At 36.0% G+C, this 24,442-nt stretch overlaps 1 protein-coding gene across 1 annotated transcript; it reads left to right on the forward strand.

Annotated features, from left to right (window-relative positions):
* The first annotated feature begins 405 nt into the window (after positions 1 to 405).
* On the forward strand, positions 406 to 24,380 carry LOC110708047. The gene is given in 25 exon segments (XM_021886143.1): positions 406 to 537; positions 674 to 2,928; positions 5,026 to 5,224; positions 5,345 to 5,404; positions 6,086 to 6,190; positions 7,799 to 7,939; positions 8,239 to 8,301; positions 9,498 to 9,728; positions 10,376 to 10,459; positions 11,801 to 11,958; positions 12,911 to 13,415; positions 13,914 to 14,078; positions 14,184 to 14,243; positions 15,454 to 15,576; positions 16,731 to 16,841; positions 16,843 to 17,007; positions 17,632 to 17,697; positions 18,228 to 18,359; positions 19,355 to 20,179; positions 20,286 to 20,566; positions 20,810 to 21,075; positions 21,269 to 21,507; positions 21,585 to 21,776; positions 23,474 to 23,746; positions 23,850 to 24,380. Coding segments are annotated over 24 exon segments (6,588 nt in total). The 5' UTR covers positions 406 to 537; positions 674 to 931; the 3' UTR covers positions 23,997 to 24,380.
* Positions 24,381 to 24,442: the final 62 nt, after the last annotated feature.

A 24,442-nucleotide genomic window follows, 5' to 3' on the forward strand; every position in this document is an offset into this window, starting at 1 on the left:
TGGTCACGACAAAAGAGTCATCCTAACCGCATTTTTTTTGAGGAAAACTCATCCTAACCCCATCTAAGACATGATAACTTGTAATTGACTTATGTTACCCTACTTTCCTTTCGTTAGTGTTAAACTCAGTTTAATTAATGTAATTTCAGTCGTTTTCAAAATTTTTTTAAAAAAAAAACCATATAAACTTACAAACAAATTATACAAGCTTTGGTGTGTGAAGTTAATATTTGAGAAATGAGTGTAATGATAAACTAATACTCTCTACTTTTTAAAACAGGTTTACTCTAAACCCTTAAAAGTTCCGTTCCGCCCCATAATTGAACGATCCTATAAAGACTCAGCCCATTTATTTATTAGACGGATCTAACTCATTAATAACTGTGGCGGGTCATGGGTCATGGCTTTTAGTAGGGATCCAAGGCGTCCAACCCATTGAATTGCTCTGTTGAAGCGCATTCAACGTTCTCCATTGAAGCGCAGTTGCCGTTCTCCGTCGAATCTAGTTCTTGTATCCCCCTTGAAGCAGCTTCTGAGGTAAGTTGTTTGTATTTGTTATCATCATATCAAATATCCCTAAAATTATGAGATAATTGAATCAAGTATCCCTAAAATTATGAGATAATTGAATCAAATTTGGTTGCTAATGTATTGCACAACACTTTAATGTTAGGATTCAACTATGAAATCAGAGCTCTTTTCCTTGGGTCCAGGGCTGCCGCCCCTCTTGCCCTTCCTCAGGGACGGGCTTGGTTTTGCTTGAGATTGGACATTTGTTTGGGCAAAATTTGATGTTAGCAAACTTGGGTAATTTCTATTTTTGGGGTTTGTTTTGAATTTTATGCAATAATTGGGTTTAAAGGGGATAATTAGTGAGGTTTGTTAGTGGTAAAATCAATGAATTGGAGTATGTTTTTGAGAGGGAGAGAGAATGGGCGTTAAGCTTCATTCCCCTTTTATTGGGACACCCATTTGCAGCTCTACAGATGGAAGAAAGGGTGGTAATCTTGTGTATTTGAGGCGGGGATTGCTGCCCGAAAGAAGGAGCTCAAGCCCTTCAAAATGTAGATGTTGGAAGAAAAATCATTGGTTACCAAATGGTGTTTGGTTTCCCCAAATATATGGAAAAATTGCTAAATTTTTGAATGAGGACCTTGAATCAAGAAATGAACTGAGGGTAAATTATGTGAAAAAGCGATTTTCGCAAGGGAAAGGGCTGGTGAAGTCTCTTTCTCCGTTATGGCAAGAAGGTCTACTTCTTTTCCGGTGCTCAATTTTTGCCGCGGTGATATCTGGGGTGTGCTTGTTGCTGTGGTATGGCCGAGCTAAGGCTAAGGAATACGTTGAATTGAAGCTGCCTTCTGTTTCTTCGGCATTGAGTGAATACATTCAACGTGACATTGATTTTGGTAAGGTTCGACGGATCTCACCTTTGAGCATTACGTTGGAGTCGTCTTCTTTTGGGTCTCATTCTCAGGAATTCTCATGTGGTGAGGTTCCCACAATAAAGGTCAGGATTCATCCTTTTTCTAGTTTAAGGAGGGGAAAAGTTGTGATTGATGCTGTTTTGTCTCACCCCACATTGTTGGTTGCACAAAAGAAGGATTTTACTTGGTTGGGGATTCCCTATACTGAAGGTAGCTTTCAGAAACATACTTCAACGGAAGAAGGAATTGATTCTCGTACGAGGACTAGGAGGGCCGCTAGAGAGGAGGCAGGTGCTCAGTGGGATAGAGAAAGAGTTGATGAAGCTAGGCGAGCTGCAGAGACAGGATACATTGTGCCTAACCATGGCTCTAGTTCTTCTGAGGTTTATGCTGAGGAAAATAAAATGGGTACAACAGAATCGATGAATGAAAAGTCACACTTCTGTGGGGATGAAGGGATGCATCGGAGGGATCATTATTCCATGGATATGGGTGTTCCATATGATGTGAAGCATGATGATTTGGAGAAGTCGTTTGGCATAAAGGCTCCTAGATCAAGGCTACAGTCCCTTTTCCAAATCATGCTTGGTCCAACAATGCCTAAATATAAAAGAAAAACCAACGGGAAAGATCTCTCTGCGTCTGGTGATGCTGCTAAAAGAAGGATTCTTGAGCGAAGTGCTGCTGCTGCTTTTTTGTACTTCCAAAGGCTTGGACTTGAAGACTATACTCAGTCTTCTAGTTCAGGTGTGGCATTCACTTCCCTTACAAATACACATGAATTCACAAGGCTAGCCACCAACCGCAGTGATAATCTTGATGCCAATAGAGAGGAAGATGCTGATTATGGGACGCCTGAACTGTCAACTCACAGTGCTAGAAGCTCATATTTAGGAGCTCATGCGGAGGGTCCACATTCATCAATTCTGTTGGACAAAGAGATTGAAAATACAGCTGGATCCGAATCATCTAGTATTGTAGTGGACAAGGCTGAATTAACCAGTGACAAATTACCATGTATTGCTGATGGTGATGTCACAGGAATGAAAGATGCTACTGATCTGAGTAGCAGAAGTCCAGAAAGTGTTGATGAAAGCCTATCAGATGGATCAGACACGACGCAAAACCAAAGTTTTGAAATCGTCAGAGGCATGTCTTCTGATCAAGGATATCTTGGATCGTTTGATCAAGCCACTGTCTGTCAAGAACCTTCACCTATGGGTAATGATTTCCAACCTGCTTGGCCTCCAAATTTGAAATCAACCTCTTCCTCACCTCCAGGAAGCATTGGAGAGAAATTTTCTTATCTTGTGTCTGGTCCATTCCAAGAGTTGAAAAATGGCATGGGTCATAAATTTGAGGATGTTGTCACCGAATTAGTTGAAGAAGTGGATGATATTGAGACTGAAAGGATTGATAAGACACTACCAGTTACTCTCGATTCTGTTTATTTCAAAGGAGGAACTTTGATGCTGCTTGGATACGGGGATGCAGAACCCAGGTGCGACTTATTCACTTTTTTGAAGATTAATTATCGGTTAAAATATTGATGACTAATTTCTGAATTACTATTTGGTAGGATATTACTCTTGAGTGTTTTTATTGCACTTCCATTTCTGTGCTCGTTATCTCTGGTGTCAAGCTTACCGTTGGCAATATGTTAAAATTGTGTTTGTTGAGTGATACTCTTGACATTTCTTTTGAACTTGTATGCTTGCTGCCGCCTTGCCCTGAAGTGTGTCAAAGATAAACAGTTGGCGTTTTTGGGAAATTGTTGTTTGAAACTAGCATGTCCTTGATCCAGTTCTGGGTTCAATGGGGTAGATTCTATGAGATAATGAAGTAACTATCTGTCAAAGGAAAATTCAACTAAGATTTACATTGCTATTTGATACCTAATACAATCCTTCCTGTTAGAAAATGGAGATAGGTCTGCTGGAGCAGAAAATTCAGAGGTAAGATACAGAACAAGAATGCCAATGCAGAATGCGATTGGCATTGGTTTTTAGGTTTTCATTACCATTTGATACCTAATACAATCCTTCCAGTTAGAAAAGGGAGATTAGTCTGCTGGAGCAGAAAAGTTAGACGTAAGATATAGAAAATGTGCACCAACACACATCAACCAAAGGGCAATAGAGGAGAACAAGAATGTCTGTGCAGGATACAATTGCCATCAGTTTCCTGATTTATTGGCTTTTCCTTAAACTTCGAAACACCTTTTCTAAATAGTTGTTCTGTCAAGATTTATTTTATTGTCTTCTTTTAGGCTCTGGCATCATGTCCTTGGAAGCGTCATAAAACATCCCTCCCACCCTTCTGTTGCTTCGTACGAGCCTTTTTGAAAAGAAATTCAATGGAAGAAAGAACTAATTTGGATATATTGGATTTACAGACTTCACCTACCTCTTTTGTTTTGTAGGTTGTGCAAGGTCAAAGAGCAGTGCAAAGATATACCATACTGATACAATAGGGGGAGGGGATATGGAATTATGGATGTGGAATTCTATTTACCCACTACTTCAATCTTGATGACCAAGAGCATGAAATCATTTGGCTAATTTGGCCAAGTCTTCTCATGTAAAGCTAATTTGGTTTAGTCGTTTAGACATATGCAAGCCATGAAATCATTTATTGCCTATTGCTTTAGAAATATGGCCGGAGTCCTTAAATAATGTCAAATATGTTCTGTTTTTAATTCAAAGTTTTGCTTTACTTCTTTCTGACTTTGCAGCATATGCTTTTACTGGAAGTTCCGTTGTTACTGCTGTGCATTCGTTGGCTTAATTTATTTTTGTTGGTTGCCTTAAAGGCTCCTGTGTCATAGGAGTGTTGTTTAGTGCTGCCTAACATTTTTACTAAGTATGTGGGCTTTAGGATGTATTCTTTTCACATCTTTTGGCGCTACTAGAGGTCTAGAGTTGGAGATCTGGCATGGTCTACATCTCTGATGTAAGCCAAATTTTTGACTTGGATCTAGGGTTTTCTTTGCTTTGTTATTGGTGATGCTAAATGTGTCAGCTAGTAACATCAAGCATTCAAAAGGCTTGCAATCTTCTAAAATACAAAACAAAAAAAATACAAAACAAAAACGAAACAGAATTCTTATCTATAATAATCACACCTTTCTCTATAGTGTGCTCTATATATAGAAAACTTCCTCCAACAAATACTCTAACTTCTTTTCTAAGTTACTAATAACAAAACTATTATGCATTACCTAAAGTATCTCTCCCCCTAATATCAGTTCTTTGCAGTTTCTTGACGTACAAAAGGATGATGTCTGCTATGATTTCTATTTGATTGCTTTTATACTTTCAAATTTTGTTTCCAAATTTTCATTAATTGTCTGAACACTTCATCTTGGTGGGTTGTAGGGTATCATACTTAAAGACCAATGTACATGTCCTTTTACTCTTAATTTAAATATCTTCATTAAAGCATGATCTGCAACACTTAGTGTCAGATTTTTTTAGAGGTTTATACTTCAGGTGTACCTAGCCATCCATCTGCTGAGAGACTTTTTCTTTCTCTTTTGTACTCGTAAAATTTTTTCTGCTTAATTTGTTATCTTACCCTTTATTTTCCTTCTCTGTAGGGTGATGGAGAATGTTGATGGACATGTAAAGTTTCAAAACCACTATAGCCGAGTACACGTGCAACTTAGTGGAAATTGTATGATGTGGAGATCAGAGAGGGAAATCGATGATGGCGGCTGGTTATCAACGGATGTTTTTGTTGATATTATTGAGCAAAAGTGGCATGCCAATCTGAAAGTTACTAACCTTTTCGTTCCGGTAAGGTATATGCTGATTTTTATATGAAGTTGTGGAATTTGTCCAGCATTATATTCTTGAAAGCTATGAATGTTTATGATGTTATGTACTTTGTTTTTTTTTTTTTTTTTTGCTTTACAGCTTTTTGAAAGGATCCTAGAAATTCCAATTGCATGGTCAAAAGGAAGAGCAAGTGGTGAGGTGCTTATCTGCCTTTTTATTGCGTTGGTGTTATTTAACGGTATATGCCTGTATGATAGACTTGTAATGAAAAAAATATTTCATGGGCTTATTTGACGATAACATTTGTTTGAGTAAATGCTATATGTATCCATGATTTTTTTCCCTGGGCCTTATGGATTGAAAACTCCATAGGGTCACTGTCTAATTGTCTATTAACTCTATTGTGAGGCCTACTAATCTTAAATATTTAGGTATCTTTGCTATGTTCATGTAAATGTTTACTTGTCTAGAGATTCATGATGAATTAAAAAGACAAAGAAAGAATAGATGAGACATATGGGAGACACTAATTATTTATAGAAATCCATAGAAACTACAAAAAGGGAGGAAACAAACGGTCAGGACTCAGGAGTCTTCTTTAGTTACTCTATGCTTACTCTTGAGGCTCTTGCTTATGGAGTTAGGGGGCATTTCCTAACATGTTCCTTTCTGTTGTTTTGCAAGATTGGGAGTTCCTTTCTAATGTATCGTCTCTTTATTTTTGTCAAATGAAGTTTATCATGTTTTTAAAAAGTTCTCCTTGAAACATCCGAGTATCCAACTACTACTATAGTGTATATGATTCCTTTTTAGACAATCATGTTAGGTTTGGGGTTGGAAGCATGGATCCCTTCATATTAATTAATACTCTCTTTGCAGGTACACATTTGCATGTCGAGTGGGGAATCTTTTCCTAACCTACATGGTCAGCTAGATGTCACTGGATTGTCCTTCCAGATATTGGATGCCCCCTCATGGTTTTTAGTATGTTCTTTTAAATTCTCTCTCTCTCTCTCTCTCTCTCTCTCTCTCTCTCTCTCGCTATATATAGAATGCTAAGAATTTGATTTCTTCAGTAGGGGGTGTCTTTTCACCAATTATATTTTCCTATGCTCCAGAATACTCAGTGCTTTATTTTATCTATTTATTCATTTATTATTTACCTCTCCTCTTTACCCTCTTATAAAACTTCTTAATATTTTATTTTTATACCCTCCTTTTTTTTGGGTTTTCATTTTACACTGCTGTTGTTTCCACTTCCGCTTTCTCACTTTTCCTTGTTTGGTTTCTTTTAACTTATCTCTTTATTTTTCTTGTTTAATATTTTGTTGACAGTTCCTTATAATTAGTCACGTTGTCTGACACTAAATCAATTGGAGGCTCAATTGTGAGATTCTTGGCTTCTTGGCACAACTTCAAAACTTGCTTTTTAAAACTCTGAAGGAGTGATCCACTTAGTCTTGATAAAGTAAGGAATAGGGCTTAAATTAAAGTGGACAAGACTCCTAAATAAAATAATAAGGAAGTGATCAGAAACCACATTTTTAGAGTTTTCGACCAAGGCTTGCACCAAATTAGAAACTACTTACTCCATTTATGAGTGAAAATTCTGATGCAACCTAGAGCAGTTTTTGAAAAAGTGCGCCTAGGCGCTGAGGTGTAAGGCGCTAGGGGGTAAGCACTTAACTTGGTCTGGGCGAGGCATTTGTGGTTAGGCACATGAGACGCAACCAAGGCGCACTCGAGGCGCATCTGAAGCAAACTTTAGCCATTTTTTTTAAAGGTTCCTATAGTGCACTTCACTTCAAAGAAGCACACTTACGCGCAGCAGAACCCCTCTCGCTTTAGCGTGCCTTAAGCTTTTTTATACATTTACCTAGAGAAACTTTGGCCACCATCCACACACAAATTCGCATTGTAAAGTGAACATCCTTTGAGGGAAAATCAACAAGGTCACTATCATAAAAATCTCAAGTCTTCTCACAAGTATATTGAAAGACACAAAAGTCCATAGGAGCACACACTACCCCATAGTTCCCAAAGCTTATCACAGAATTTGGGTCAAGGACTGGGTTAAGAAGGAACATTGGTAGGCAGACAGACACAAACCACCCAGCACCCCTATCCGAAGTGGCTCAGGCTCACAAGTTTTGCAATATATTTGATGAGAAACCTTTTTTCCGAGAAAATTTTCTACATGCTTTTTAAGTACTTGTAAATTTAAATGCTTAAATGCGGAAACAATTTAAAGAAATTACCTATAGCGTGGTAGTAGGATCAAGACTCTGTTATTTTATTTAAGCACGATACTTTTTCATAATGTTATGCACCACTAAGGAGAGTTGGAATTTAGAACTAGAGAAGGGAAGCTGACTTAAATACTATTTAAACAGGTTTACGAGTTGCTTATTTTATGATTGCTTTAGAGGGTGCTTGCTTGAATTTATGCATTATCCTATGATAGGATAACTTCATTCTCAAATTGAATCGTATACCTTATTTTTTTTATTTATTTAGAATGATAATAAAAAACCAATGCGTTTCACTATTGCAGTGTAATTCATTATTGCATTATGCCAATGTTATTTCCAGGATATGTCAGCAAGTTTATGCTTTCGTGGTCAACGTGTATTTTTGCACAATGCAAATGGTTGGTTTGGGGGTGTTCCTTTGGAAGCTTCTGGAGATTTTGGCATTAATCCCGAGGAAGGAGAGTTCCATCTAATGTGCCAGGTATTGTTCTAGTAATCCTGGAATGCTGCTCACTTGCTCAGAGTGCTCACAGATATTTTGAATGTGCATTATCTATTATTATTAATGTAAGTGGTACTAAGTGATAAGATATAGTATTACCTCTGTGTAGCCATTAAGAATGTGTATGTAACATTGTAACTTGCTTTATGTTGGGATGGTATGTCATGGAATTGCCGTTGTGCTTGAGCTTTTGTTTACACCATGTCATCCTGTCTCTATTGCCGTAAGTTATGATTAATTTCCAGCCAGCATTCTGATAGTTGTCTTTTGTTTTGCAGGTTCCCTGTGTTGAAGTCAATGCTCTTATGAAAACTTTCAAGATGAAGCCTTTATTATTTCCAGTAAGTAGATTGTCTCTTATGGAAGGTTAAAATCTGTTTGTTTTAACCAGCTACTTTCTCATATGAAGTGAGTGATACGATGGTGTCAAATCCAACCTTGCTTTATGACAAGGTCCATAAGCTTTTGGTGGCTGGTTTCTATTGGAATTGGCATGTATGGTCGTACAGAAACCAGACCAGACTGAGCTTAGGTGGCTTAATCTTACTTCTGCTGAAAATTTTCATAGGTGCAAGTGTGCAATGTTATACTTTTTTCAACCCTCAATAGTTTTTACGCTTCTATATTTTTAATTAAGATTTAAATTCAAGAAAACCTTTTTTTTTTCTCTTGCCTATCAACCCTATTTCCTCTCTTTTTCATAATTCTTTCTCTTATTTTTCTTCTCTCTCTATTTACTGTGACACCTATACACATAGCATCCTTGATAGTTGTTAATGTGGAAATTTTTAATGGATGGAGTAGTTATTTTTGCGTTGAAATATTGTTGGCTTTAAGATTTAGGGTTTTCTGTTTCTGGAGTATAGCGGGCACTAGGGCTGCAGAAAACTGAATCATAGATCTCTTGAGAAGATGAATTTAGGAGCAGAAAATTCCACTTTATAATAACAAGAAAAAAAGGTTTTGGTTTCAGTTTGATCTTGGAAGCAAGTACCTGCTTTTCCAAGAAAGTACTCATCCTGTTATTTGTTTTTTTTGTTTTGTAAAAGGAACTCAGATTTTTAATCCTAGTATCTGATTATGATTTTTGTAGACGTATCATAGGAGGTTTATTTTAGTAATTGATGCCTTGATAGTCACCTGTTTTCATATGACGTTGAGTTTATTTATAGGCTCAATGTTTTCATTGTTTTGTGAGCTCAAAGATGCTCTTTTAAATCTGTTTTGTATTATGGGATGGTCAGTACTGGATTTTCTAGCAAGGGAAGTTCATTGGTTATGTTCTGATACCCTTATAACCTGTTTAAAAGAATATGTATAATAGTACAATTGATTTAATAAATGTGAGGGATCAGGTTATATCCTAGAAGTCTAATTTTTTAATGCTGGTAATGTATGAATTGACTAATAGTTAGCTGCATTATTAAGCATATCTGTGATCAGTTGCTAGTTTCTGCTGGCTCATATTTCTTGCCATCTTTTGTTTTGCATGGATCTTCTAGCTTTTAGATATAGTAATTAATTTGTTTGGTTACAGTTAGCTGGATTTGTGACTGCCATCTTCAATTGTCAAGGACCATTGGATGCTCCTATATTTGTGGGCAGTGGAATGGCCACAAGAAAGATGAGTCCCTCAGCGTTTGATATACATGCATCATCTGCATCTGAAGCAGTAGCAAAAAGTAAAGATGCGGGTGCTGTGGCTGCAATTGATCATATTCCCTTCTCTTATTTATCAGCTAATTTCACCTTCAACACTGATAATTGTGTAAGTGAATCTTAAAAACAGCAAATTTGTTAGTGCTCAGTATGATATGGTAGTTTTATGTTTCTATGTTAGACTCTTGGTATATCTGTCAGAAATTTCAGCACAGTTGTTAAATTCGTTGAGTTAGGTCTTAATGTTTCACTATGCTGGAATGTTCTTATATGTGATTGCTTCACCTGTAGTCTGGAAATTTAACAATTTTTTTTTTTTAATCATGTATGCTCTTGTTGAAATATCAGGAAGTGTATGTTAGCGCATTAGATGAGAAATGGTGGTGTCAGAATTATTTTTCTTTTTGGTTAAATTTGTCCATCTTTTAGGCTTTTAAACATGCGTAAGCCTTTAACATATAATAGATTCTTGTATATATTACCTGGTTTCAAAAAGGGTATAATATCTTGGCGTTTGATTTGCTAAGATGATCAAGTCTAGCTTTATCATTAGTCATAACTATTTTTTCATAGGCAAACATGAGTTTAATAAGATTCATCCTCTACGGGAATAAAATTCCCACTAGCCAGAGTAGATAATCACTTGAATATAATTGATTCATTGACTATTTTCAAATGTGTAGGTAAGTGTGTTTTTCTTGTGTATCCATCAATGAGAATAAACTGAGTCAAATGACTGCAAACTTATATGTACAGATCGCAGATTTATATGGAATTCGGGCAAGCCTTGTGGATGGCGGTGAAATTCGAGGGGCAGGGAATGCCTGGATTTGCCCTGAGGTAATGTATTGTTTAGTGATTATATACAGTTACCAAACAAACTAGCTGCAGTTTTCAGATAATTTCAACAAATTTAAATTTACCATTGGACACTTTATTAGCTTTAAAATGCAATGGACTAATCCAATATAACATTTATCTATCTTTTGCCTTTTGATTTTTTAAGGTAGTGGGTAATCCAATTGCCTTATTGATCAAGACTCCAATGTAAAATCTGCTTTTGCTGGGGTATTGCTGTTATCGGCCCATTTATGAGCTCATTCTTTTACTTGCTATAGGCGGGAGCCTTAATAGACTCAATAGAGCATTAGGGTGATGGTTGTGTATGATAGGTGCTATATTTGATACCTTCTTATCAGTCTTTGGTTATGTGATCCATTATTAATCAATTATTTTAAGCGAAAGGCTTCTATGAGATAAATAGATGACGTGACTTTTTATGTGATATTGTGTGACTCTTTGGATGACCTATAACACCTATTGATTGTTTGAGATGAGTGATTTACAACTACTTTTAGGTGTGAACTATGAAGTGACTTTTAACAAAAATTAGGTATAACTTGAGTTGTCTTTTTGTGTACATCCTTCTGAAGTAAGAGCTTGTCTTATATTCCTTTTCCGTATCTTTGGCATGTGAGTTTATCTTTGTTTGGAATTAGTTGGCTTAAGGGCTCAGTGAAGTAAATGATGTTCTTAAGGTTTAAAAGAGGAGTTTGAAGGATAAAGAAATTGTAAGTATTTGGAAGTTACTTTTCTCTCGCTATGTGTGTGTACATGGAGGGAGAGGAACTGGTTGAGTTGTAATAGATTCAAGCTTGTTGGACTTCCACACACACAAGTAACATTGAAAACAGAGATAAAGATAGTCTTTGATTGAAAATATTGAAACCGAGGCCAGAAGGATCCTTAGTTTGCTCCAATGTGTAATAGTCTGTGGAATTGCATTAGTTCTTCACACAATTCATCTCACTAATATTTGAATATTCTCTTGTGGAAACTTTTACTTTCTATCATTGCTGAAAATAGCAATATTTTGCAATTTGTAGTTCAATTAGAGGCTTGCATCTATATTTTACTCACTTGTTTAGAATCTTTAGAGCTAGTTAGTGATTATGTTGATTGGGTGGTTGGTTGAACTTGCCATTCATGTGATCAAGCTTTATTGACATCCTATAAGTAACTTATGATTGGATGATTCAGTATTATCCTGTTTTAGTTGTATTACTATTGTGGTTAAGATGAAATCAAGAACTATCCAACTTTTGTTCCTTTGATACTTGAGCTGTTTGCTTTATCACGAATTTCTCTCTTTTAATTTTCCTTATCAAAACATAAAAACAGGCCGAGGTAGATGAGACAGCATTGGATGTGAATTTTTCTGGAAGTTTATCCTTCAACAAGATTCTGCACAGATATTTACCTGGTTTTCTGGATCTACTACCTATGAAATTGGGGGAACTGAAGGGCGAGACTAAAGTTTCTGGATCCCTTCTAAAACCGTAGAACTCTAATCTCTTGAATTTATTTTATTAGCATATATGCAATTATGCAAAATTTTGTATGCCTATTCATAATTTTATAGAAAAGTCAGATTGTCTTTAAAATATTGCTTATCTATATCACTATTGTTATATCTCTATAAAATACTTAAGTTAATATTACAATCAACTCTTGTCTTTAAATGTAGGGTATGCAATTGTAAATGTAAATATAAAAAGAAATTAATATTTTTAATTTATTGATAACTTCTTCTACTATGTAGATGATAATTGTAAGGTGTGTAGATATGTTCTTTGCATATTGATGAGTCAATTCTGGTAGTTTGAAAAAATAATTATATGCACTATTACTTTAAATTTGAAAATATTTTCCTTTAGTTTTTTTATTTTTTTATTTTTTTAATCTTCTTTATCTAATATATTCTGTGTTTCTTGTGAAATACAAATTTGACTTTTGCAATATTCATATGCAATGTTTTCTTTAGACGCATAACATTAAAATTAAAAAATGTTGTTGGATTAGTTTCTATCTTTTTTTTTTTATTCGTATCAAATTTTCATAATTTATAATAACTTCATGTTCAAAGTTATGTCTTGGCAACTATGAAAGTGAACTAATTTCTTAAAACCAATACTCCTAAAACTTACTGACCATATAATATTTGCTAATGAGTATTTTAATTTTTTTTTTATAAGAAGATAACTTGTGTATATGTATTTTTGAGATAAATTTTTCCACATTTATTTATTTTTGGTGCTTTTATACAAATTGACACTAAGGCTAGCAAGGGTGTAATAAAAAAATTCAAAATTTGGACACCAAGTTATCGGGAGTTCACTTATATCATAGACAATAGATATAATTGGTGTGGCTCTGCAAAAGATTATGGTATTGTTGTTTATATTCTGTCATATTGCATTTGTACTTATGTGCCAATCGGTGTAATTGTAGGAGATTTGATGTGAAATGGAACGCACCTAAAGCTGAGGGTTCATTTGTTGATGCACGAGGAGATGTCATAATATGCCATGACTACATTGCTGTTAATTCTTCATCAATTGCTTTTGATTTTTATACAAAAGTGCTGATGCATTATCCAGAAGAAAACTGGTTAAATGAAGAAGACTATGCTGTGAAGACTGCAAAAGCTTTTATTATGGAAGGACTGGAATTAGATTTACGCATGCGTGGCTTTGAGTTTTTCAGTATGATTTCGTCCTATCCATTTGATGCTCCAAGACCTGTAAATCTCAAAGCAACTGGAAGAATCAAGTTCCAAGGGCAAGTAACAAGTGCTTTAAATACATCTGACCAATCTGCTGCTGATGATAATGATAGCGATAAGAAAATGGATTGTCTTGTAGGTGATGTTTCAGTGTCTGGCTTGAAACTCAACCAGTTGATACTGGCTCCTCAATTGGCTGGACATATGAGCTTTTCACGTGATCGTATCAAGGTAAGCTTCAGAAGTATGATTTATTCTTTTTTTTTTTTTTTTTTTTTTTGGGGGGGGGTGGGGGGTGGGGGAGTGGGGGTGGGGTGGGGTTGGTGGGATAAATGGGGGATTCATGTGATGATGTTTGCATTTATATTTCCTTACACAGGATGAATCTGCCTATCCTTGGGCCTCTTTATTGTATCCTTTCACAAATACTGGCATATGCTGCACATCTATTCAAGTTTTGCGAGAACCTAATATGAAAATTGTTTTGAGCATATGATTCCTATATACTACCTCTGTTTCATTATAGTGGTCGAGCTTTCGTTTTTTGGATGCTCAAATAATGGCTGCACTTACATTTTTTCTCTTGACATATGGGCCACAATAATTTATCATTATAATGGTTGCACTATTTTTTTTGGGGATTCAAAATTAATGTTGCATTAAGGTAATAGGGCTCATAATTGATGACCAATAGATCTCTTCTGACAATTTGAAATTCTTTCATTTCAGCTGGATGCTACAGGAAGACCAGATGAAAGTCTTTCTCTGGAGATCATAGGTCTATTAAATCACACAGCTGAAGAAGCGCAAGGAAAACTGTTTTCATTTTCTCTTCAAAAAGGACAACTGAAAGTAAATATTTTCTATCAACCAGAACTTTCAGCTAATTTAGAGGCATATCCTTCATCTCTTTTGCTTCTGTTCTTTTTATCCTTTTGGGCACTTTCTTTTCAAACTTTTTAAACATATTAAAGCAATTGTATACATGTGATTGTGTAGATTCGTCACTTGCCTCTTGATGAATTAGAGCTTGCTTCACTCAGAGGAACCATGCAGAGGGTAAGTTATTGTCTCCCTTTTTACAGCTGACTTTTACGATAGTACATTTCATAAGTTAAATAAGCCATAGAATAGGAACATAACAGTCTTTTGCTCGCTTTCTATTTTCTTTCCCATTCTTTGTGTCCTGCATTGCACTGATTCATTTTTTTTTTTTAATAAATCTGTGTTCAGAATTAATGGGAAAAAGAGTTTGCAATTTTTTTTGCATTGATTGAACCTTTATCCTAACTCATTATCCATTTAGGTTATGTTATTCCGTGTTTCTTGTTTGCATAATTTCATTTTTGCATCTTGAAAGAATGGTCTTACTGATTAGCCATCATTGAAAGAATGGTCTTACTAACTCTGACATATTCTATTCATTAACCCTGTCTGGTTATTATAATTGGGGATTTACCTAGGATCGGTGAGTGGGGTAGAATAAAATTGGTAAAATCGAATCATAGGATCGTATGAATCTACATGATTAAAAAATTGGGTCTCAAAATGTTACTTGGACGTGGCATGGTTGTGGCTTGTTTTATTGATATTTATCATTGGCATGCACTAATCTGATTAGCTTGATACTGTCGCTTCCTTTAAATTAGATTATTAAGAACCCCTGTACCCTGGCATTTATTTTTTGAGCAAAAAGCCCCCTGCATTTTGTCTTCAGATTTGGCTTTATGAACTTTGGTACTGGTTACTGGTTTATTTGGTCACTTTGTATATTTCTCTTCTACTATCAATTTGAGAATATTCCTCTAGTAATGCTATTCCCATTACTTCAATTAAAAAAAAGAAGAATCAAAGTTGCTATTGGACCATCAGCTACCTTGACATTAATGACATATTTCAGATGTTCTCTCTGTTTTTCTCTTTGTTTTCTGAGTGATAAAAGAATTTCGGATGCCTAAGGGATGTTTCATTTGAAGAATTTTGATTTACGAGGAACATGAACGTATAATCTGTCACCATTACCTTATTCCTATCATGCTCTAAATTATACACAGAATCAAGAGAAGCATTTGATGGTCAGTATGACCGTATGAAATACTTGGCTGCTATACAATATTCTCAAAAGGAAAAAACTAAATCCTTTTTACGAGAAGAAGCTTTGGTCTTATTTTTTATTTATTTTTTATTTTTTTTGTTTTGTTATTTCATGACTATGTTTGTCTTCTGATACTAATTATTGAAGTACATTGTTTACCTTTGTTTTCTTCAGGCGGAAGTTCAACTGAATTTTCAAAAGAGGAGGGGATTAGGTGTGCTTTCAATGTTACGTCCAAAATTCAGTGGAGTGTTGGGTGAAGCCTTGGACATTGCTGTTAGATGGAGTGGAGATGTTGTGAGTTCTTAAACTGATGTCTATTTACTCTAGAATAACAAGCTTGCTAACTCCACAATATGAAATAATTGTTTTATTGATGTTTTATTTCTATTTCCCCCTTTAGGTTTTTTTTTGGTGATTCTGATATAAATAACGAAGGTTAGTTCTAAAGTATCAAAGGTAACACAAGCAATGTTTGTACAAGCGAATAAATGACTTTCCGTGGAGAAAGGAACTTGGAAAATAATATCCTTGTGGTTTTAAAAGTTACTTTTTTTATCCAATGACATTTCCAATTGTGAAGAAATAATTTGCCATTAATTACTGGTTGGAGAACTATGTAATATTGTCATCACCATCATCATCAATTTTCACTAAAATGGCTAATTTTCACTAAAATGGGGCCTTTGAAACAATAATTTCATTGATAGATAGGATTTTAATGACATAAGACTGTGCTTCTCAAGGCTTCAAAGACCTCTTATATGTGTTGATTCCTGTGTTGCACCTGTTTACTCCCCTCTTATCATGTGTTAGCCATTGCTGTTTCTGCATATATGTCATGAAGTAATCATTCACTTATGCACCTATATGGATATACTTGATTTCCAGCACTTGGTCATTCCTTTTCTCCTGCTGTCCTACTCTTGGGACTCAAACACTCTCCCCACCCCACCCCTCCCCCAAAAAAAACCTTCTTTGAAAAGGAGATTAAGAATTCAAGATACTGTTGCCTATTTTTCTACGATAATTATTCAAAAATATACGCCCTATTAAAAATGGCTGTACCACTACTATTCCATGACGTTATCAGTACAAGGGGCTGAATGAAATGTGTAAACTTCAAATGCTCAAAGGGAAGCAGAAGTTTCTAAGGTCATAGTATATTTATAATGTGGAATTTTACTGTGCAAGGAAGTGAACAATGATCATACGGGCCCTTAGTCTTAATTACTGCCTGGCTGGTCAATTCTAGATTACTGTTGAGAAAACTGTTTTGGGACAAGGGAAGCAGAAGGTTTTAAGGACATAGTGTAATTATTATGTGGAATTTTAGTATTTTACTATGCAAGTGAATATAGTTCATATGGGGCCTCAGTCTTAATTCTCTGTTTATACTACCATAAAATCTATCTAATTATCTGTTTTGTTGCCTTGCTGGTCAATTCTAGATTACTGTTGAGAAAACTGTTTTGGAACAAAGCTACAGCCGATATGAGCTTCAAGGTGAATATGTGTTGCCTGGCACACGAGACTGAAAGTCTAGTCCTGAGCTAAGTGGCGGCTTTTTTCAGCAGGGCCATGTCTGGGCATTTGGGTAGTGTTATGTCATCAATGGGTCGATGGAGAGTGAGGCTTGAAGTTCCTCAAGCTGAAGCTGCAGAAATGCTTCCACTTGCAAGGCTCCTTTCCCGGAGTACTGACCCTGCTGTTCGCTCTAGATCTAAGGTTATATCTTATAACTCTAACCCATGGCAAATCAGAACATCGTTTTGTCCATAATTATGCTCTGTACTACATTTCCATGGTTTATTTTTTTCTCTTTTTTTTTTTTTTTTTTTTTTTTTAATTTTAACATTCAATCTTTTGGTAAACCATTCAATGATATTTTTTTTTTTTTTTTTTTTATAGAGCCTATAGATTGATTGCTCTTTGGCTTTATTCAAGATTGACTTAATTAAATGCTATATGCTTATATCAAACTAATGTGTTGTGCTTTCATTGTGTAAGTTGTTGCTGGTCATTTTATATTGAGTGTGTGATTTCAGCAACCATATTGATATTACAGGATCCATCTTTCTAGTTGCTTTGAATGCTTTCCCCTATAGTATCTGTTTGCATCTCTATCTGTTACATTATCTCATTAAGTTTCACCTTTCTAACCATAAGTATCACATTTAGGTTTTTTTCCCTATAATCTATTTCGTAATTTATTACACTTATTATGTGTAACTTGTGTGTTTTATGATCACATAGTTGTTTATGATTTGTGCTTCACTAGTAGAAGCTTAATTCTGTAACAAGCACTAATATGGCCAAAGTAATATCTTCCCTTTCAAAATGTATTTGCAGGATCTCTTCATGAAAAGTTTGCAATCAGTGGGTTTAAGTGCCGGAAGTCTCCAAGAACTGCTTGAGGTAAGTCGGCTCTTCAAATTTTGCACCAGTTTTCTTATAAAAAAATAACGTGGCAGCCCCAGTTTATTTCCGAAATAAATATATTTCGTTTAACAAGTAGCAAAATTGTAATATTTTGGCGAGAAACCGGTGATAGGCCTAATAGCATCAGCAGTTTTACCCTAAAACTGCTAACACCGTAAAACCAATACTGGTGTTAGCAGTTTTGCCTATAAATAGTGCAAAATTACGCCATTTAATTACAAGTTTGTCATTTGATAAACAACTAGGTAAACTTGTAATTTTCTAAAAAAAACTAGTCATTAGTAAAAATAAGACTGTTGCATGTTTTTTTTTATTACTAATTTTTGAACATGCTTGGGGTGAATCTGAGTTTTATACAAATGTAAAATAATGCAGCTGTTTGTAGATGAAATTGTGTTTCTCTTCAATTTCTTTGATACTGTGCTCAAATTCTGTTTCACAATTTCCTTCTGTGTTTATTTTCTTTCATTATCAGACTCTAATGCAGTACCAATTTGAATTTTCAGGTCATAAGAAGGGAATATACTTCATCTGATGAAGTTGTTCCTGAAGATATAAGTTTACCAGGTTTATCTGAACTTAAAGGCCACTGGCATGGATCTCTTGATGCAAGTGGCGGCGGCAATGGTGACACAGTGGTAGGTTACATCTGATTCATTTTTGTAATACCCGAAATTAATTTACAGTTTTGTCTTGTGCTACTTGACAGTGAAGTTTGGTGTCGTCAGTATGGTTATAGATTTCGTAGGGTGAATTTTCTAGTTTTCTATTGTAGATAAGAGGTCTTTCTTTTTGTTGCCAACTGTGACTCTGTCATATTGAACTGTTATTATTTGAAACCTATTAAACTTACTATTTCTGGCTTGCATTGCTGGTAGAATAGTATAAGCTATATAATTTAGAAGGACATGATGCTTTTCTTTTATGATGAGTGTAAAGTTTGTCATTTGAAGAGGGGGTTATAGAAGAGAACAATACGTTGCATATTTTGTCCTGAAAATGTTCTTGATCCATAACTTTTCTTTTTTTGAAAAAGAATATTTCTTATGGGTCTGGAAACACCCTCTCTTCTAGACTATTAAGAGGAAAAAGTGGATACTGGTGCTCCTGCCTAAACCCACAATAGGTGATATAATCCATATTGCTTGTTGGTAATAGCTACATTATTCCTCCTGCCTATTAACATCTACAGTCCCATATTGTGGATGGTAAAAGGTTAAACAAAACTGCTAACCTCTGTACATCCTATCTTACGCATATGTTACTTCTGAAGTTTGACTAACTAAAAAGAAGAGGGTTTTTTTTTTTTTTTTTTTTTTTTTTTTTTTTTTTTTTTTTGGGGGGGGGGGGTGGGTGGTGAGGTTTCTAGACTGTAATTTTTTAATTCCTTTTCTTTGGACTTCTCAAGTTGAGAGCAGTATGATTGTTCTTCTACCTGGAGGCTGTGCACTTTAACTCTATCTTTTGAGTTTATGGCTTAATTGGAGTTTGTTTCTGGGTGTTTTTTAGTTTATTTTGATGTATAATTTTGTGGCACTTTATCTTCCTCAACATATATTTGCATTGTTACAACTAAATTCAGAGGAATTTCAGACTTTCAGTTGACGAGTGACTAACCTAAATAACTTTTCAGGCAGAATTTGATTTCCGTGGGGATGAATGGGAATGGGGAGCTTACAAAACACAGCATGTTCAAGCAATTGGTGCATACAGCAATGATGGTGGTTTACGCCTTGAGAAGATTTTTATCCAAAAGGACAATGCCACCATTCATGCTGATGGCACATTGTTGGGACCCAAGACAAATCTTCATTTTGCAGTTCTGAATTTCCCCGTTAGTCTAGTACCTATGCTTGTGCAGGTCATTGAATCTTCAACCACTGCTGCAATTATGTCATTAAGGCAATTTTTAGCACCAGTGAAAGGAATTCTTCATATGGAGGGGGATCTACGAGGCAACCTCTTGAAACCAGAGTGTGATGTACAAATAAGGCTCCTGGATGGTGCTATTGGGGGTATAGATCTTGGTCGAGCAGAAGTAGTTGCTTCCTTGACCTCAGGAAGTCGTTTCCTGTTCAATGCCAAATTTGAACCTATTGTTCAAAATGGTCATGTTCATGTTCAAGAAAGCGTTCCAGTAACGTTTGTGAACAATGGTGTTTCAAAAGAAGAAGATACAACTACTAATGGTGGCAAATCAATCTGGAGCCCTGGTTGGGTTAAGAACAGAGGCAAAGAGTCTGGTGATGGTGATGCAGAAAAAAAAGCTTCAAGAGACAGAAATGAAGATGTTTGGGATATTCAGCTTGCTGAAAGTTTGAGGGGACTGAACTGGAACTTATTAGATGCTGGAGAAGTTAGAGTTGATGCTGATATAAAAGATGGGGGCATGATGTTATTGACTGCTTTGTCTCCCTATGCTGACTGGCTTCATGGAAATGCAGAAATCATGCTTCAGGTTTCTCTCGAATCTTTTCTCTTTCTGCACTTGATGTGATCAAAGATATACCAATGTGCAACCTATTAGTAATTTGCATCTCTAATGTATATGTTTCAATAACTAGGTGAGAGGTACTGTTGAACAACCAGAGCTTGATGGATCTGCAACTTTCCACAGGGCTTCCGTATCTTCACCAGTACTTCGCAAACCTATTACAAACTTAGGTGGTAGAGTTCTCGTAAAATCTAATAGATTATGCATAAACTCTTTGGAAAGTAGAGTAAGCAGACGAGGAAAGCTACTGCTCAAAGGGAACCTTCCCCTTACCGCAGCTGAAGCTTCCCCTGATGATAAAATTGACTTGAAATGTGAAGATCTGGAAGTCAGGGCAAAAAATATATTAAGGTAGGTACATGTTACCTCCTTAGTTGTCTTTAATTATCCAAGGTATATAGATAAAGATCACCTGGTTTAATAAACACTGTGTGCCTACTCAGCTTTTTTTTTTTTTTTGATTAGATACTCAGCTATTTAATACATTTCCTACAATGAAGAAAGTCTTTATTGACTTCCGCAATTACATAGACATTAGTCCCTCTCTACTTTTGGATTCTACTCGCATGGCTGACTTTTTGGTTCAACTTATAGTGGTCAGGTTGACACTCAGTTGCAAATAACTGGATCGATATTGCAACCTAGTATTTCCGGGAAGATAAAATTGAGTCATGGTGAAGCATATTTACCTCATGATAAGGGCAGTGGAGCTGCTCCATTCAATAGATTGCCATCTAATCAAACAAGGCTCCCAAAGGACACTTATAACCGGATGGTTGCTGCAAGATATGTTTCACGGTTTTTTGGCTCAGAACCTGCTACCTCAACCTCCAGTTTCTTACAAGAATTGCAACCCTCAGGTAGCTATTACCTTGATTAGATTTGTTGTTGTCACATTTTTGTTCTTGTTTTATTTTTCTCTTCAACCAAGACTACAGCCTGAAGATTAGCCAAACCTAGGCCTTGTGACTTGTCCTTGGCATAACTTTTTTTTTTTTTTTTTTTTTTTGAACATGTTATACTCATTTTCTCATTTACCTCAAGCATTGGCAGGAAAACAGACTGAAGTTGGGAAGCAAACTGAACAAGTAAATAGAAAACCACAAGTGGATCTACAATTGATCAACTTGAAGCTTGTTCTTGGACCTGAATTGAGAATAGTCTATCCACTGATACTGAATTTTGCTGTGAGTGGGGAGGTAGAACTGAATGGTGTTGCACATCCTAAGCTAATTAAACCTAAAGGAGTTCTTACATTTGAAAATGGTGATGTTAATCTTGTTGCAACACAGGTAAAGTTCAGTCCTTTTTTGATGTCCATCTGGCTACAGGCTGTTGTGTATGCTCATGTATTCATTTCAAATTTCAGGTCAGACTCAAAAGAGAGCATTTAAATGTTGCAAAATTTGAGCCTGATAATGGATTGGATCCGACATTGGACCTAGCTTTGGTTGGTTCAGAGTGGCAATTCAGGATTCAGGGTCTAGCTAGTAATTGGCACGAAAAATTGGTTGTAACCTCTACACGCTCTGTCGAGCAGGATGTTCTTTCTCCTACTGAGGTAAAGTATTGTACATTTAATTGGGTTTTTTTCAATGGATGTGATGATCTGTACATTTACATGTTTCTATCCAGTTGTAAACCTATTGAGTTGATGACGATGCATAAAATCTTATTCAATTGTCCACTTAAATTTATAATTGATGAAGGTTAAATTCTGGCTGTAGTGTACTGAATTGTGAATGTGCTTAAATCCTTGTAGCATGATTAGCTCTTGCTTCTTTTACTCCGACCACTGTCGAAGTAGTAGATCTTCGATAGATGTATTCTCTAGATGTTATTCTATGTATACTTAGTTCTGCGCATATTCTAGGAACACTTAAGTGCCTGTTTGGCCCGGCTTCTTGAAGAGTTTCTAAGTGGTAAAAGGAGAAACTTGGCCAAACGGTGTGATTTGCAAAAGTAATTTTAGCTTCTTGGTTTAGCTTCTCGGGGAGGAGTTTAGGCTATTAAATGAAATTTTTTTCAGACCAATATGCCCTTAAAAAAGTTAAAATGGCCATATATCCCCTCCTAAAATAAGGCCACTCTCTTTCGTTTATCTTCATCTCCATAGATTTGACCACAATTCCAAAAAAATATGCTCTGTATCTGCTAAAAACCCCGAAGATTTATTGTTCGATAGCCTAGTGGAGATTGTGGTGGCGAAATTGGTCACTTATAAGGAGACGATGGGAGGATTGATGTTTGGATCGGATGAAATTTTGGGTATTTTTAGGGTGGGTTTTTATGGGTCACTAGGTTGAACTTGGACAAGTGACAAACTAAGAACGACATTAAAGATCCATTACTCCATTAGTGGTGGGGCCGTGGTGGTGGGTGGTTTGATTAAAAAAAAAGTGAAATAATGGCATAAAGGGATTAAGGCTTCGATTGATTGATTGAATGGCATAAAGTTGCAGCACTTGCAGCTTTGCAGGGGAAAGGTGGAGAAATGTGAGAAAGAGAATGTGTATTTTTTCATTCAAGGGGCCAAACAATGTAAAATTGTTTCTATTTCTTAAAAAGCACTTCTAAACTTTTGTGGCCAAACAAGTATGTTTCTCACAAGTCTCTCTCTAGAAACAGTTTTTAAAAAAACTACTTCTAGGAATCAGAAACTGTTTTACAAAAGCTTGGCCAAACATACCCTAAATTGGATAACATTTTGCATGGATCTTCGAAATGATATCCTTTCTGGTTCTTATTGTGTCCTATACCTGCAATAGAAATATAGAATGCAGCCTGTTTATAGGCAAGGAGTTAATGTTGATGTTGTTTTGTTGATCCATTAGTGCTCCAGGTTCAGCCGTTCAGGTTATGATCCCAGAGCAATTTCTATGCAAGTCTTTGCAAGTTTTTTTTTGCTTCCTTTTCTTCCCTTTCAATAGCTTTGTCAGTAATACAGAGAACTATAAGAAGTTACCAATTTGGAATTTCTCAGTAAGCTTTTCTTGCTGCCTGTAAATAGTAGTTCTGGAAGAGAAATTTCTATGCAAGTCTTTATTACCAAATATTTCTTTTGGTGATGAATATCCTGCTTTGTAGAGGCTTGTGTTGTGAGGAAAACCCTTTCTTCCAACATTTTTCTTTCTTTTTTTAATGATGTGAATAATATGGAATAGGGATTACTTGTCATATTCAAAATCAAATAGGTATGTAGCACAAAAGCTGGCTCTTTTTTCTCAGAAATTAATGCTTATATCTCTTTTCCTGCAGGCTGCTAGAGTTTTTGAAAGTCAACTTGCAGAGTCGATATTGGAAGGTGATGGACAGCTTGCACTCAAGAAACTTGCGACTGCTACACTTGAGACTTTGATGCCAAGAATAGAGGGGATGGGTGAGATTGGGCATGCTAGATGGAGGCTTGTTTATGCTCCGCAAATCCCTACTCTGCTGTCTGTTGACCCCACTGTCGATCCTCTCAAGTCTCTGGCTAGCAATATATCATTTGGCACTGAAGTAGAAGTTCAGCTTGGCAAACGACTACAGGTTATTCTGGCATCCTTTATACTTTCTTTTGGGGCTGGGATAGACAGACAGACTGTATTTCTTGTTTTCCTCCTGCATGTGATGAAATCCTTTTCCTTTTCAGGCTTCTATTGTCAGACAAATGAAGGACTCAGAAATGGCAATGCAGTGGACATTAATATACCAGCTTACTAGCCGCTTAAGGGTGCTGCTACAATCTGCACCCTCCAAACGTCTTCTTTTCGAATATTCTACAACATCACAGGATTGACTTGCCTGCTTCCTCAGCTGCAGTTAGCTCACTTGTCTACTGGGAAGTACCTAATGAATCCAGTCAGAAATGCAAGATTGAAGGCAGGAATTCGGACTAGCTCATTGGTTAGGATTTGAATATGTACATAGAAAGCAATCATTTGTGTTCTCTAATATGAGATCTTTGCTCACAAGTGATGCATTGTATTTTTTTTTTTTTGGTGGGGTGGGGGGGGGGGGGGGGGGGGGCGGGGGGAAGGAATTTAAGAAACATGTAGATTAGGGTTAGAGAAGGCATGGATTCAAATGGGTTAGGACAAGTGCGTAGCATATTATTTGTATGTTACTAATTGGATTTTGTAAATATGAATATCATTCAATTGATTGGTTGTTACAAAGAAAATGCAGATCCTAAAGCCAAGAACTCTTTAGGGTCTACGTATCGGTGTGCCATTTATGGCTAGA

Source organism: Chenopodium quinoa, unplaced genomic scaffold, assembly GCF_001683475.1.
Source record: "Chenopodium quinoa cultivar QQ74 unplaced genomic scaffold, ASM168347v1, whole genome shotgun sequence".
Taxonomy (NCBI): domain Eukaryota; kingdom Viridiplantae; phylum Streptophyta; class Magnoliopsida; order Caryophyllales; family Amaranthaceae; genus Chenopodium; species Chenopodium quinoa.